Genomic DNA, 15,885 nt, shown 5'->3' with positions numbered 1-15,885 from the left:
GCTTTAGAGGTTCTTTATCTCAAATGTCAGGCACTAGAAGTTCTCAGGGAGGAGGGTCTACCAGAACTGATAATATCAGGGCACAATTTCTACGGAACAGAATGCATTAGTCACCTGCTGAAAATGACATGATAACATTATGACCACCTCATCAGCTTCACTTACTATATAGGAGCACTTTGTAGTTCTACAGTTACAGACTGTAGTCCATCTGTTTCTCTGATACTTTGTTAGCCCCCTTTTACCCTGTTCTTCAGTGGTCAGGACCCCCATGGACCCTCACAGAGCAAGTATGTAGTGACTACAACAATGTAGTGACACTGACGTGGTGGTGGTGTGTTGGTGTGTGTTGCGCTGGTCTGAGTGGATCAGACACAGCAGAGCTGCCGGAATTTTTAAACCCCTCAGTGTCACTGCTGGACTGAGAATAGTCCACCAACCAAAAATATCCAGCCAACAGCGTCCTGTGGGCATCATCCTGTGGGCAAACCCCTGTGACCACTGATGAAGGACTACAGGTGGTCATATTATGCATGATTGGTGTATGTCTCATATGGAGATATGCTCTTGCTGCAATTGTTAATATTTTTAAAAATGCGTTGTAATCGTTTCAACAGACTTGAGCTTTTCCTTTAAAACTGCCCTCAAATTTTTCACTTTTCTCCATTCCCTAAAATGACTAATCAACCAAGACAGAAGACCACTGGAGCTACAACTACAAGACTAATGCAACTAACGGAATGGCACTGAAATAAAAGGCCATTCCATGCCTCAAACCGGATGTGGCCACGGGTTGTTTATTCACGCTTGGTACTCCTTTCATTTTTGTTGTACAAGCTGCACCTGGCCGTCAACATTGAGACGTTGGGCGTCCATGGCTTCCAAAAAAATCCAAATCGGGTTTATTTTCTAGTAATGGTTCTAAAAACTGGAACGTTGCGCTGCTGTTTCTGGTGAATTTTCTGATGCTGCTCCATTAAAATCAATGAAATATCCGGTTTGTGTAATCGGTTTTATGGAAGCTTATACCCAACAATTAGCATCAAAGTCTAATCTCAACTAGACTATTTTGTGATCTTATTTTTCTAAAAGCAAATCAACCATAAGAACTATTTATTCAAAGGCCCAAGATGTCCTTACTGTAGCAGGGGTAATAATGATGATAATAATAGTAGCATAATATTAATATTGAGTAATTATTCTCACGAAAGCACAGTGGAAAAACAAGACATTGTAATTAATCAACATAAACAGCAGAAAGAGAATTTCCACACACTCTTGATACCTTGAAACGTCATTCAGATTACAGAGGTCATCGCTCTCTCAGCATCTCTCATATTAACTTTTCACAGTGTTTGACCAGATTGTCGCAGCTGTCTGAACAAAAACTCACAACTTTGCTTGGTCTTAACTTTCAGTGCACGTTAATCTAATTTGATTGTATTCTTGTCATGTTGAACCATTTCTATTAGTCTGCTCACCATGAAATTATCCCACAGTCTAAATAGCATTTTTTTTTTTAATATAGAAAAATATTTGATTTTAGATACAAGGTTTCATTCAGACAGATATGATTGTACTTGTTTTGGCCTTACAGAGTCTCTAACTGTAGAACTACAAAGTGCAGCTATACAGTAAGTGGAGCTGATAAAATGGACAATGAGCGTAGAGACAAGGAGGTGCTCATGATGTTACGCCTGATCGGTGTATTATTCTAGCTGTTGTACATTCCAAGAAAGAAGATTCTCAGATGAGAGCGGCATGAGCAGTGGGTTCAAACTCCAGTTTTAAAGTGGTCTTGCCTGCTGTGAAATCAGCCAATAAAATTCCATGTCTTTGAGACAACGGTTCACAATAACAGAGTCAATAAGCAGATGGAAAAATCCATGAATCCTTCCGCAAGAATAATATAATAGAAAGATTATCTCAAAGATACGGCCGAAATAAACCAAAAATGGGGCATCCCCAAAATATATGCATACAAATACCAGCTGCTGCCCTGTTGTGTAAATGAAAGGGCAATGGTCCTGCCTAACTTTGCATACACTGGCTTTGTTATACAATGAACTGAGTGTAGCATATGCTCTTATTTATACACTTAGACCTCTCAAATGGACCTGCTCATGTGTTTCTGTATGACATACTGTTACAGTGGTGTCCAAAAGGTTGAACACCTCAGGTCAAATTACGTTTTCTAAGTGAAAGTAAGTAAACGCGTCCTCTACTGAGAACAAAGCCAAACACTTTTCCTGCACATTTTAATACACAAGAATTTAACATATTGGGGGGAAAAACTAAATCTAAAACATGCCGTAACTTTTGCATTGGCCACATTTTTTCCAATATGTTAAATTCAGTAAACAAACATGTATAATTTGACTTTTGCAGACAAGTCGTCCCCTCAGAATTATAAGGTTCTTTTTGAAATTTTTGTCAAAATTCAGTTATTCACATTTTCTTATTCTGTGACAAGAATTAACATCATGTGGGGTTTTTTTTAGTGCATTTGTGTCTTTATCTAGAAAACAAAAAGGTTCTATCTCCAAGCTCAAACTCTAACTTAGTTCTATAAGGTTCTGTGAGCCAATCAGCACATCAGATGCAGAGAGGAGAACCAATCAGGTTCTGTTTCCTTGTAATGACACTGCACTGCTCAGTGACTGCAAGAAAAGTTTATAAAACCTTATGAAACGTTGCTGGGACTCTGCCTGTTTTCTTGTAGTTCTTTAAAAACTCTTGTCTTAAAGTTTATAAATGTTAGGCCTTAAAGGTAATTAAGCATTTGAACTGATGGTCTTAATTACAACATAAACACTAGTTTTATTCATTCATACATCTTTTCTTTTTCTTCTTTCTCGTTCTGGTGCTTTAATGTCACATTTTCTAATATTAAAATCTCACACTGTCTTTATACTGACCGGCTACACTTATTTGCTGGTACAGTTGATTACAGTAGCTGGTTTCTGTCTAAAGGAAACTTTAACTAAAGGTTCCTACCGTAAACTGACCTCTGCCCTGGACAAAATATTTAACACTGACCTTTATACTTAATTTATCAATCAATGCATTCTTGACTAAGAAAAAGATGATTTGTCCTAAAACAAGAAAAAGATGTCATACAAAATAAATAATAAATAAATGTCATAGAAAGCATTACATTTAACTTTCTGATGCACGTAAACTGTTACAACACTTAGGTTTTGTTCTGTTTTAAAAGAAATTAGTGTAAAATGGGAAAAATTAGCATATTTTCATGTTTTGCCTCATACAACCTTATCATTTCAAGTGGAAAGTGAGTTCAAGTATCTGTACTTGACCTGTTCCAAAAGAAATCATTTACAAATTTGATTATAGTATTTTGATATTGTACATTCAGAATACAATTAGGGTGTCTAGTCATTTTTATGTATGAAAGAGACGCTTTCTACATTTCAGTTTTGCTATTTGGAATGCGAATTCTTTGAAGGCCAGTATCTCAAAACTGCTCAGAACCCAGGCAGAACCATATAAATCCAAGGGGACAAAGTGTGTACAACTCTATAAACATGGGCATCACTGTAGTAGCCATCTCGAAGCACAAAACAGAAGAACTTTGGACAGCAAACATCTTTGCAAAGCAACTGAGAACCCTTTATATGAAGAAAACAACTGCATATAAAAAACGATACAGTAAGAGTGAGCTTTTGTGATCTTTCTCATATGTGGTTTGTGTTGCTTGACTTCCTTTTGCTTGCAGACCACCCCGTCTCTGTTAACCAGGCTGTGTCAAAGGGAAGAGCTGGCCAAGTGTGAAGGCCTCAAACCTGAGGCAGGACATTAGGGCCCATTAGCAACTCCCAGAGGTTTCTTATGAAGTGCTGCCAATTTGTCATTCACTCTCTTTGGCAGGCATGCCACACCCTCAGGTTTGTTTTCTTACATACAAGGCCAAATGCGCCACTCATCTTCTGCAAAGGAGATGCTGGCTTTCTGTCTTTTTCTCTTTGGTTGAAATGCTAAGTCTTATCTAAGCGTTTCATACCCTGGTAACTGCCAAGGATGAGGCAGGTCCATGTCTAAGGCCTTTTACTTAAAACACCAAGTGGACCTTCTTGCACGTGCCCATTTTGGAAGTCCATAGATGTTAATTTTATTCCAATGCCACATTTTTCCAACAAACCACACGTACCTAGACAAGCTCAGTATATTCCCCTTGACTGCTCGTACCTGAGCCCTGAAAGTGGCCAATTAGAGCATCAAAAGGGAGCGTTGCATGGCTAATGCCAGTGAAAGGTGTGAGATTTCTCGTCGGGTCTTGGTGGGGGGGTCCTTTATGGCAGCCCACAGCCGTCTGATCCCTACCCAGAAGTGCCTGTGTATTGGCAGCTGTTAAGCTATTGAGTGCCAATGGTGTCCATGCAAGGCACAGCAAATGGCGAAGCTGGCTGACGCCTCCTGCCTCAAAGATCTGGGAGATGGGCTGAAATTAACAAAAAGGGAGCAGAACGAAAGTATAAATGAGAAGGCACTTTTAGTCTTTAAAAAAGGGGTCATTGTTGATGAGATGAGGCAAAGAGCTGTATGGATGCCAATAATTTCCTCCCTCAAACTACATCCATCAGTCATTGCGCTGCCTGCTCTCAGTTTTTTCAAGACAGCTTTAAAAAGAACTGCAATTTAGAAGGAAACTAACAAAATCAAGGTGCCACTTAATGACCTAGGCCTACTTCCAGCGATTGATTTAAAGTAGTTTATGTGGTGCCTCAAAGCCATGGCCATGACCAAGGTCCCCACTTTCTGCTATGGTGCTGATCTAGGGTCGGCTTGGCCACCACAACAACTACTAACCTTCCAACCAGCAAACTGATCTCGGGTCTGCCTTCGTCTGTCAACACCGAGCTCCGCGTGAAAGGGGTTCGGCTCAGTAGGCCTCTCTTGATCTCTGTGGGGTCTTCGACAGGAAGCCTCCTGTAACGTTTAGATATGACACCTCGGACAACCTTACATTTCCTCTAAAGCCAGGCCATGTGTTTTCAGCAACACATTAACGATATTTTAACTTGATCAAAGAACTTATGCATAATTTTATGACATGCTTCACGGCTAAATGAGGTTAGCTGGAAGTCAAGAGAACCCAACTTTGACCTTTTGGAGACTGCATTAGGAGAGTTCTTGAGGTTTCTTCTAGGGAACTGTGGAAGTAGAAACTCAGATAAATCAGATGAAGTTCCATTTGCATTTTGCTCCAGCATTACATTTTTGGAATTTCCAGGGCCATTGATGGAATTTCCAGGGCCATTGATGGAATTTCCAGGGCCATTGATGAAATTTCCAGGGCCATTGATGGGATTTCCAGGGCCATTGAAGCTCGGTTCTTCTCTCCTCCACTGCTACACTCATAATGTGTGTAATTTCTAAGTATGTAAACACCTCATAGGTGTTAATAAGCTAGTAAGCTTGTATTTAGCTTTAAAGTGAGCTTGGGTGTCCGAATCATCGAGCCTGAGCTGCTAATACTGACAGCACTGGAGAAGATTTCACCACATGCACAGTTGAAGGCTCAGTCCAAGACTCTTCTCCAAACTTTGTGCCATTGTTTTACTGTTTTAATGCATTTTCCAACTACTACTGTCCACTAATCAGCTTCTGGTCTGGAAGTTGCCCCTGTTTTCCTGTTTAATCCATCTCTTTCTCTCACTTGTCCATAAGCCTTATCACCAAGTGTAATGGTCCTGACGTAAATGCTGTTGAAATGTACACCTCTCCTCCATCAACATCTTACAAGTCAGGCCTCTGTTTTGCCACTGGGTCAACAGGAGTTACAAGGAATTCTCTTATGAGAATAATATCCTGACTGATTTTCCCAAATTGCTTGGTCATGCCAACTTTTCCACTCAAAGAAACTGAAAATATTGTCTATGAATATTGTCTGTTTTGAGCATAACGTTCTGTGTGCTGCTGACAAAAAGAAATTGCAAGTTAGCCACAGCAAATACCCTTTCACTAGGTAGTGCAACAGTCTTTTAGAGGCTGAGGATTTACAGTCATGAGCACAAGTTCCAATACACCAGGTTAAATTACATGGTCTTTAATTTTATAAGTGAAAAAGTTTACATATCGCTGTTGTGGTAACTCAACAGGAGAAGAAAAAACATACTTTACTTTCATTTTGGGTCATTTCTTCTGGTCCATACATCATGAAATTTACACACAGTGTAAAGGGCAACAGGTATTTTCAAACGGTCAAAAACTGAAAAATGACAAAAATGGAGATGTAAGGTTAGTTCATTCCGACAGCGGCGACATCCTCTACAGAAAACACATTTAACGCAATTTCCATTTCATTTGAATTTTTCTGTTTGTTGAGTTTATTATATTTGGAAAAAATAATTTCATGGCTTTTTTTTCCCCCAATATGTTAAGTTCAGCAAATAAACTGTAATTGTGCAATAACATGTGTAAGTGTCTGTAGAGGACGTGTTAACTTGCACTCTTAAAAAGATTTTTAAGGGTTCTAATCAGAACCATGAACACTTAAAGAACCCTTTACCTGATTCAAGGGATCTTTGCATCCTGAAAGGGTTCTTGAGAATCTGATGGTTCTATATAGCACCAAAAAGGGTTCTTCTGTTGTTATATTGTCGAACTTGATTTAATAGAAGAACCCTTTTGGGTGCTATATAGAACTGTCTACAGCACCATTCTCAAGAACCCTTTCAGGACACAAACAACCCTTTAATCATGCAAACAGTGCTTTGAGTGTTCATGGTTCTATATAGTGCCATTTTCTTTACTTCTTTATTTTTTGTAAGTGTGTATTTTCACTTAGAAAATCAGCAAAGCATAATTTGACAGTGGTGCCCAAACTTTTGAATGCAACTCTACATTCTGATGATGTTTTACGCTTTAAATTAAACTGTAATATAATGAGAATGTGATATGAGCGACCTTGAGCTCCAGAAGGTTCTTCAGTTTAGTCAAACTGCAAGACGTCCAGTGCCAAGAAACTGAAGGAACTGCTCGGTTCTTCTCTCCTCCACTGCTACACTCATAATGTGTGTAATTTCTAAGTATGTAAACACCTCATAGGTGTTAATAAGCTAGTAAGCTTGTATTTAGCTTTAAAGTGAGCTTGGGTGTCTGAATCATCGAGCCTGAGCTGCTAATACTGACAGCACTGGAGAAGATTTCACCACACGCACAGTTGAAGGCTCAGTCCAAGACTCTTCTCCAAACTTTGTGCCATTTGTTTTACCGTTTTAATGCATTTTCCTGATATAAGTGGGTTCTAGATCATTCATATTAGTCAATCCCTGTCTCAGGGATGCTCAAAGTGCTACTGGAGCATTCAGGACTAGAACTTGCCCGCACCAGAACTGATGTGTGTTTGACCTCAGCGTGGAGTGAGATGCCTGACGCATCACGTGTGGCTCCTACCAGGTCTTATAATGTGGAAGGCCCGAAACCTGGCAATCACACCTTCAGCAGAGATAGAGAGAAAGAGAGGGAAACAGAAAAAGAACAAGGCCTCTGCTGTTGCTGCCTTCAATGATAATCTGAAGTCTGTCACTGAGGTGTGAGAGGACATTTAAACATTCTCCTCTGCTCTGTATGGATGCATTTGACTTATAAGACTAATACGCATCCACTTAGTCTGGCCAGTTTTTGTCAATACATTCACAGCTAGCGCAGGCTTTCAGCTCATAAACACACAATCCTGCTGTAACTGCTGCTCCCTTTATGACTGGAGTTTTCTCTTTATATTCGCAAAGATGTAAAACAAATGTCCATCTGTCTCTATTTGGTATTGACTGAGACTGAAAGCACTTAGGAAACAAGCTGCATCTCTGAATTTCCATGGGTGTTAGAAAAACGAGAAGCAAAAGGCTTTCAAAACGTCAAGCCACAGAGACTGAGTTGGCCTGAGGGAGATACCAGGTGCTTTGTGTGTTAACAAAATGTTTTATCAGGTCTAAAGCTGCGGCTACTTTCCAGACAGAAGTGTTTCTTGTAAAGACTGATGGTGTGAATCTGTGTCGTTAAGGTGAGCCGATACGTTCGGCTTGACTACACTGTTTACTTCACAATGCCTAATTGCTAGAAATTGCTTTAGTAAAATATCCATTAGCATTAGAGCGTTACAATAAATTTAAAATCCTTTCATAACTCTAAAGGCTCCCTCAAGACTGAAGGCTACAGCAGCTGTGCTACACAGCAGCCTATGTATGTTAACTAATTTTATGTCCTCGGTCCATTTTCTCTAATATATTCATGTCTTTAATCAGATTTACATGATGTTCCAGTAATTTTAGGAGCCCAGTTAGCAAAATGTGTTTGGGCCATGTCCTCGAGTTTGTTCTGACTCAGTATACTGCTGGGTCCTTGGCCTAGATCTGGCCCAAATCTGACCCACCTACACTGTTGGTCCACAACGTTCACACAAGAATTGGCCCACAAATATTTACATGAGGCGAATCCCTATGAAGCTGCATTAGATCCAGCCCAACTCTGGCCCCCATGCCCAACATCTGCCCAGTTGTCAACCAACATTCACGCCCAACACTCATGCAGGAAAGCTAGAATCGGCCTGAAACTGCTATCTGGGAAGCTAAGCAGACCAGTGTCTAAATCATAACTAAACACCCATGAAAGAGAAAAAAATAAACAGAACTTAGCAACTAGCAAATTATCAACTAGCTACACTCTACAGTTCTTCAAGGGTTGTTTAGTAAAGGGGATGGTTCTGTTCAGAACCATGAGTTCTATGTGGAACCATTCCATACTGCTAGGTCCTTGGCCTTCTCTAATACATTAAAGAAAAGGTAACATACTTAGCCTTAAATGGTTCTTTGCCTGGTCACATGGTTCCTCAGACTGATGAAGAATGTTGTACATAATTCTATATTCAACAATAGCAACAATAGCTGAACCCTTTTTTGGTACTTTATAGAACCACAACACATTTTCCATCAATCTGAAGAACAATTTCACAGCACAGAGGACCATTTGAGTATGAAATGGTGCTCTATAGAACTCATGGTTCTGAATACAACCATTCTCTTTACTAAAGAACCCTAGAGGAACCATCTTTTTGAACAATGTACCACATTTGGTAATATTTCACCAGTAAACATTTTCGAGCATGTCTCCAATGAGTCTCCAGACTCTAGACTGGCACCAGTGCTTATTTCCTCAATTGTGAAAACACTCAAGCACTCACTTTGGCTTGCTTTCAGTCACAAATGAATATCAATAGTTAGCAATGCCCTCCAAAGATCATTCACACAGATAAAAACCACTCTGCCTGTTTGTGTGTGTGTTCTCCGTACCTGGAGATCAATTGTGCTAACAGGCTGTGAAGTGCTGGGCCATACAGTCAAATTCTGCCCTCCCATCCATTTCCTCCCACTTTTCTGTGCATCTTTTCTCTCATTCTCTTCTCATTGTGCATCTCTAATTCTCCATTTTTTGATCTACTCTTCTTAATGTACTTTTCTCTCTCTCTTTCTCTTGAGTAGAAGGCTGAAAGCTTAAACCTACAGTGGTACTGTGCTCCAGCTCCTAATGAGATTAAGCACTGAAGCATTGTCACGTCTAGACAGGGTGAATACACAACACTCAGTGTCACCCCCCACGCCCTCCCAAGACAGTTTTTGTCCCTCAGGTAAGCTCACCTGCATCTTTGCCCCAAGGCGTGCCTTCTGTTATAACTCAATAAATGCTTTATGTGGTCCTCATCCTCCGTCGCTCTAATGGAGGTGATTTTCAGTCCAGATTCAGTTAAAGGTTCACTGATGACCTTAATGCATCTTCTCGTATAAATTAACAGGAAATGATCCCTTCAAAAAGGACAGGGTGGTAAATGTGGGCTTGATTATAAATCCATATTATGGTTAGCACTTGGCCAGTAATTTAGCAGGAAGATGGATATTTTTAGATGTTGCAAAAGAAATTAATGCAAATTTTGGATTGATTCTAAAAGACACTGGTTTACAGCGGTTATGAAGTAATTTAGTGAAAGGATGGCTCTCTTGGCACATAAACATAGCACACTATGCTCATTTCTTTAAATGATTCCTTCAGAATGCTACCATCCATTGTCTTGTGCTTTATAGTATTGTGCATCAATTTGCATGCTTTATTTTTTTCCCCATTTTCTACTAAGAAAAGGCTCCTGTAGCTCTTCAACGCAAAGGGACACTTCTTAGGAGCCTCTGCTTGTTGCTTCAGTGACAATTAGTGGATAAGTCTGTGTTAATTAGCCAACGTTCCCCCAGTGTGTTCGATTCTGTTTGTGGCAATGTGTAAATATACCATTTAGGCCTAGGCTCTCGTACGCTCTCCCTCACATTAGCTGGCCGTATTAAGGTGCTTGCGCTGTTGACACAGCCTGCGGCAAGCTCAAGGGAAGCCTGTGCGTATTTGTTTAAAAGTCTTTTAGCAGTTCATAAAGACAGCCTTCCTCCGCTGGCCCCCTTCCTGTTGGGTCTCTGTCAAGGCTTTGCTAAGTCTCTTTGATTTCCCCCATCCTCCAATCACATCATGACATCGACTCATCACTGGGCCACTTCAAAGGGTGCAAATGGGGGCCCAAGCCCCGCCCACTCTCAGGGACCCCTTAAAGCTGCCGGCCGTCCTCAATGTTCCTCAGAAAGCTGACCGGCATCACTCACCCTCCACATCTTTGGACTTAAGCCATCAGCTCTTGGATCTAACTGGAGCTTTCAGAGGAACCTCATGGAAAGTTTGCTGTTGTGACTGAACACACTCGCAGGAGACGCTACACGTTCCGATCTTTTCACAATTCTGTGGCAGCAAGAAAAGCTTGCAAGGGATTTGAGCAATGCAAGCCATTAGAGGTGAGTGTGGAGCTCTTTTAGTTAGGCTTTGCTTGGGTTTATGTAAAGCTTAATATTCCTAGAAGTGACAGTTACAATGCAATGCATCTTGCATTGTATCTCCATAAGAGGTCTCAAATCTTTGTCTCAGTCCCGCTTCTACTGGTTCTCCTTTGCTTAGACCTCAAGCACAACTTCAGCATCCCACCTCCATCTGCAATGGCTGGAACTGCTGACTCCTATCTCCAAGGCAACATCAGGATGATCCTGGAGGACCCTGAGCTGTGGAAGTCCTTCCATGAGATCGGCACTGAGATGATCATCACTAAACCTGGAAGGTAAGAAAGCCACCAAACTGTCTGTGCTAGCAAGCCTCTTGCAGTGTTTTACTGACTAGCCCATTTTAATCACTTAGTGTTTGTAAACGCAGCTTCTTTAAACTAATACATTCAAGTCTATTTGGCCAGTGAAGTAAAAAAAGTGACCAGAAGTAAATCCCAGAGTCTGAAAGCATGTGCTTTGTGTTTATATTACAGGCGAATGTTCCCGCATTGTAAGATCAACATTTCTGGACTTGTGCCGTATGCAAAGTACATCTTGCTGGTGGACATGGTGCCTGAAGATGCCTTCAGATACAAGGTGAGAATCAGCTCAGTTTAAAGCTTATAGGTCATAGAATTTGGTGGCCATGACCTCTTATGGTGGATGCTGTGGGGATGCATACTGGAATTACCGTGACCAAACAGTCCCCCAGTGTGGCAGCTAATTGCTCATAATTATTGGTCCTCAGTGCCAAAAATATCAGCATGCTAAAAATGGACAGTCAGGAAATGGTCAGACGGCAAACTGGTGATTTCAGATCAAATGCAAACCACTGGAGCTTTGGAACAGTTGGTGTGTGTCTGTGTGTGTCCAGAGACACCACTGATTACACTACCCAGCTCACACACTCCACTTCAAAGAGCCCCAAACTCTTCCTGTTTTTACAGGACCCACTGGGGGGTCCAAGCTCATCCTCACCCCCTCTATCCCCCCATCCTTCTGTCACTGCCAGAGGTGGTGAATCTTCTTGTCCTTGACAGTCACCTCTGTTACCCACCAACTACACCACTTTATCACATTTCAGTGTAAAGTTAACCTGCATTATCACTCCTTCTCCACAGTGGAACAAGGATAAGTGGGAGGTGGCTGGAAAGGCGGAGCCTCAGCCCCCATACAGGACGTACCTGCACCCGGACTCCCCCGCGCCGGGCAGCCACTGGATGAAGCAGCCCGTCTCCTTCCTCAAACTCAAACTCACCAACAACGCCCTCGACCAGCACGGACATGTAAGTGCTTCCTTTTTAATGGGTTCTAGATTCATCTAAGACGTGCTTGAGTTCAGTGAAAGCCTATAAGAGGTTTGGGCTTTATGAGTCGACACCAGGTGATGAATTAAAGATAATCAATCTAGCAATAAAATTAGTCTTATCATGCAAAGTGCATGCATGAAACTTTGCACACTTTTTTGAAGTTAGATGTTAGATAGTTAAAATTTTATTTACCCTGGAGGGAAATTGCAATGTTTCAGTAGCAAGACATATTATTACACATAAGCTTACATAAACTCTGCAGAAAAACACAAAATAGAAATAAATCTAGACATAAGTTAAAGTACAAGAGTATAAAAGTATATCTATTTACATATTTACACGGCATACGAGACAGATTCGCTGTATTCGCTGTGTGTGGTATCATTTAGTCTAACAGCACTTATTAAAGACATGACTAACTTTGAGTTGCATCAATATTATAGTGTAAAGTGTGTAGTGAAAAGTGTCATTACAGTAATAGTTGCACAGTGTGTATTAAGTTAAGTTTAACGTGAACATCGAGAGGAAACTAGTGTTGAACAATTTGGGGAAAATATAGGGATTTTTCTAGTAATGCGACTGTGATAATTTACTATAAATTAAAGTTCAGGCCTATTTTTTGCCAAGAATACCAGTATATTTACATTTTCTGGCTTGAGGCTTGACCCCTGCATGTAGTGTGCTAGACAGCCAGTAAATTGTGGTTGTGATATCACAACACATGAAGATTGCAAGAATGTAGTCTTTTCAATGATATATGATGATTTGTACTTTCTTATTTGTACTTCGATTGTAAAAATCAATTTGTTTGATCTGAGGCTGTAATCTCAAACATGTTTCTGACACTGTAAGACCTTCTGTTATCTATAAAAATGGACCAAATATGTGTCAAAAAGCACAGTTATGTACATAAACTAGATTAGACTAGTAACTCAAGCAAACCTGGCTTAGGATTTCTATTCAGGATAAGGGGAAAGAGCCACACTGACCCTTTAATGTTCACCATTTGGCTGTGTTTTTCCTCTGTGCTATAGATCATCTTGCACTCCATGCATCGCTACCATCCACGCTTCCACATCGTTCAGGCTGATGACCTGTACAGCGTTCGCTGGAGCGTCTTCCAAACCTTCACCTTCCCAGAGACCTCCTTCACTGCCGTCACCGCGTACCAGAACACCAAGGTATGCGTATCTCCTGCATGTAGACAGACGCAGTAGCGATGCTTACAGGCCACGACATTCTGTTTTCTCATGTGACTAAAGTAATTACTGTCCTTTTACAGATAACCAAGCTGAAGATTGATAACAACCCCTTCGCCAAGGGATTCAGAGATGAGGGCACAAACTCCAAGAGGTAAGACCGCACCAGTGCTACTGACATCAAGTCTGTTCCTCTTTCCAGTCTGTCATGGCGTCGACCGATTTAATCCTTCTTTCTCCACTTAGACGTGCTAACAGAAGTTCAGATCCTGAGAGGCTGGCCAAGAGGCTCAACTCCATGGTTAAAGATGGAGAGCAAGACAGTCCACCAGGTACACACTAAGCTCTCAACACACTGTACCTGTCTCTATACATAACTCATTCGATGGGTTGCCATGGTGTGGAAAAATAAACAGCGTCTTTTATATCTTTTAAGGCATGTGCCGCTCCTCCTACGAAGGTTTGGAAGATGGCAGAGCAGCTCCTAAGGAGCTGGAGGATGTGAAAGAGGAGCGCTACTCTCCATGGGGAGGTGCATCTGACCGGGACAGCCAAGGACTGGGCAGAGAATCACCACTGGGCTCTGATGCTCGAGACATGTACAACACTGAACAGCTCGTGCCAGGACACAGCACGTACCAGCCTTACAGGTACATACTGACCTTAGACAAACTCCCTCACAAAAGCGTTAGAGAGGTCTAGTGATACGTAGCACTGATACAAAAAGCATTCAAACGTTCAATGATGTCAGGTATATGAAAAAACGTCAGTTTCTGTTGACGCACTGTTTGCTTATAAAAAAGCGCTCTTTAATGTTCTGCAGGGATCAAATCTAGAACAATGCATGCAGCCATTATGACAGAATGCAATACGCTACAGAAAGCATTGGCAGAGACATTAAGTCTGATATAGTGTTTCGTGGCAACTGAAATAATCTTAAATCTTTCATTATCTTTAATAATTTCACCTGCCAAATCTTTTTTTCAGTGTTTTTTAGACACGGATTAAGCCTAGTATTGAACAGTGCCAATAGTGAATTTCCACTGGGAATTATTTTTCATCCAGACTCTGTTCAATCTGAGTCAGAGAAACTGCCCCATAATGTTTAATGGACCAAGAAAGCCCTTGATGCAGTGCCACTATTACTAATTTACACTTCGAATATTTTTGTTTTTTTTTGAAGGTGTATTTTATGTACTTCTTTTTCATTCATTTATTAGCTCTGTGGCTTTGACTAGTTGGAGTGATTGCTAAGTTGCGTTCCAAGAAGAAATGAACATGAATGCTGTACTTAGTCCAAACTATCATTTTCAACAGTGTTAATAATTAATTCTGGATCTTTCCTCAGAGTTCACGAATACGGCAAGTCCCCCTCTCCGTCCTCGTCCAGCCTGGGCAGCAGCAGCAGCAGCAGCAGCACTGGACGCTCCAGCTTCGAGTCCCGAGTGCCTGACGTGGCTACTGTCCCGGACCATGACAGCAAGCCCTCAGCGCATGAATCAGGTCTTCCCCACTGCCCTCCTCACACGTCAGCCACGTCTCAGGACTACGCGGGCGTCCTCAACATGGCCGTGGCTCAGGCCAAGCCAACCATGCTGGGACACCCCCTGTATGCCCCATACGGCTCGGAGCAGGCCCTGGGCCAGTGGGCCAGCGGGACTGGGTCTGCTCAGTACCCCCCGCCACCACCACCTCCACCTCACCATCACCCCCACCACCACCACCTGGCCACAGACTACAGCGCTCAGGCCGTTCATCACGGCTATCACCACGGCAACGTGGGTGACTGGAGCCAATATCCACTCTTCTCCTATTCCTGCTGGTGAGGATCAAGACATGGACACAGATGGAAAAATAGACTCTCCCTCAGTCTGCCTTTCAGTTGCAAGCTCAGAAATGAGGTGCCGTGGCCATGTGGGACCAGAGAAGGCCGGATAGTTTGGGTGACTTTGAAACTGGCCATCATCTGGAGCAGTTTAAGGAGACCAAATTAAAGTTCTAGCTTTGAGTCAATTGATTTTATTCTTGGAGTGGTGTTAGCATGATGGAGAAATGGTCCAAAACAGATGCCTGTTCGGTCTGTTAGCTTTGTCTTATCATCTTCATGAGTATTGCTGCTTACACAGAAGCCCTGAAAAAGACTTGACTTTCTTCTGAAAGGACTGAAATATGATGCTTATTTATTTAATGAATGGTTTTGCTGTGTAACATTATTATGGAAATGCTTTATTCTGATGGCCCATTGTAGATGCTATAGATGCTTAACCCTAAAACGTAACACTTACTATAAACCTCAACCTAAGAGGACTATCAGAATAAAGTGTAACCATTATTTTTGTAGAAAGCAAAAAGATGTGTGCTGCAAAATGCCTGTGTACAAACTGCATTGTGAGTGTCTGAAAAGTCAGTAAAGATCATGTAAAACTCCTTCCTGGTGATTTTTTCATTTCACATTTATTTCAAAATTCATTTAGTTTTAGCAATAAAGGGTCAGTAAACAAGGTGAAACCTCTGGAA

General features: G+C 41.4%; 1 protein-coding gene across 1 annotated transcript; it reads left to right on the top strand.

The window, feature by feature from the left end:
- The first annotated feature begins 11,003 nt into the window (after window positions 1-11,003).
- Window positions 11,004-15,623, top strand: tbx16 (T-box transcription factor 16). The gene is made up of 8 exons (XM_017696272.2): window positions 11,004-11,155; window positions 11,354-11,456; window positions 11,981-12,145; window positions 13,204-13,350; window positions 13,452-13,522; window positions 13,615-13,700; window positions 13,805-14,018; window positions 14,717-15,623. The coding sequence occupies exons 1-8, from the start codon at window positions 11,037-11,039 to the stop codon at window positions 15,192-15,194; spliced, it is 1,383 nt and encodes a 460-aa protein (XP_017551761.2). The 5' UTR covers window positions 11,004-11,036; the 3' UTR covers window positions 15,195-15,623.
- The last annotated feature ends 262 nt before the right edge of the window (window positions 15,624-15,885 follow it).

Source organism: Pygocentrus nattereri, chromosome 29, assembly GCF_015220715.1.
Source record: "Pygocentrus nattereri isolate fPygNat1 chromosome 29, fPygNat1.pri, whole genome shotgun sequence".
Classification (NCBI taxonomy): Eukaryota; Metazoa; Chordata; class Actinopteri; order Characiformes; family Serrasalmidae; genus Pygocentrus; species Pygocentrus nattereri.
Note: the sequence above shows the minus strand (reverse complement) of the source record. Positions and strands in the feature narration are given on the sequence as shown.

Bases quoted from the DNA above. Each gene is read 5' to 3' on its own strand.
- tbx16 (XM_017696272.2), top strand. From the start codon at position 11,037: ATGGCTGGAACTGCTGACTCCTATCTCCAAGGCAACATCAGGATGATC. The intron at 13,701-13,804 runs GTACACACTAAG...ATATCTTTTAAG, and splicing joins AGAGCAAGACAGTCCACCAG to GCATGTGCCGCTCCTCCTAC. The intron at 14,019-14,716 runs GTACATACTGAC...ATCTTTCCTCAG, and splicing joins AGCACGTACCAGCCTTACAG to AGTTCACGAATACGGCAAGT.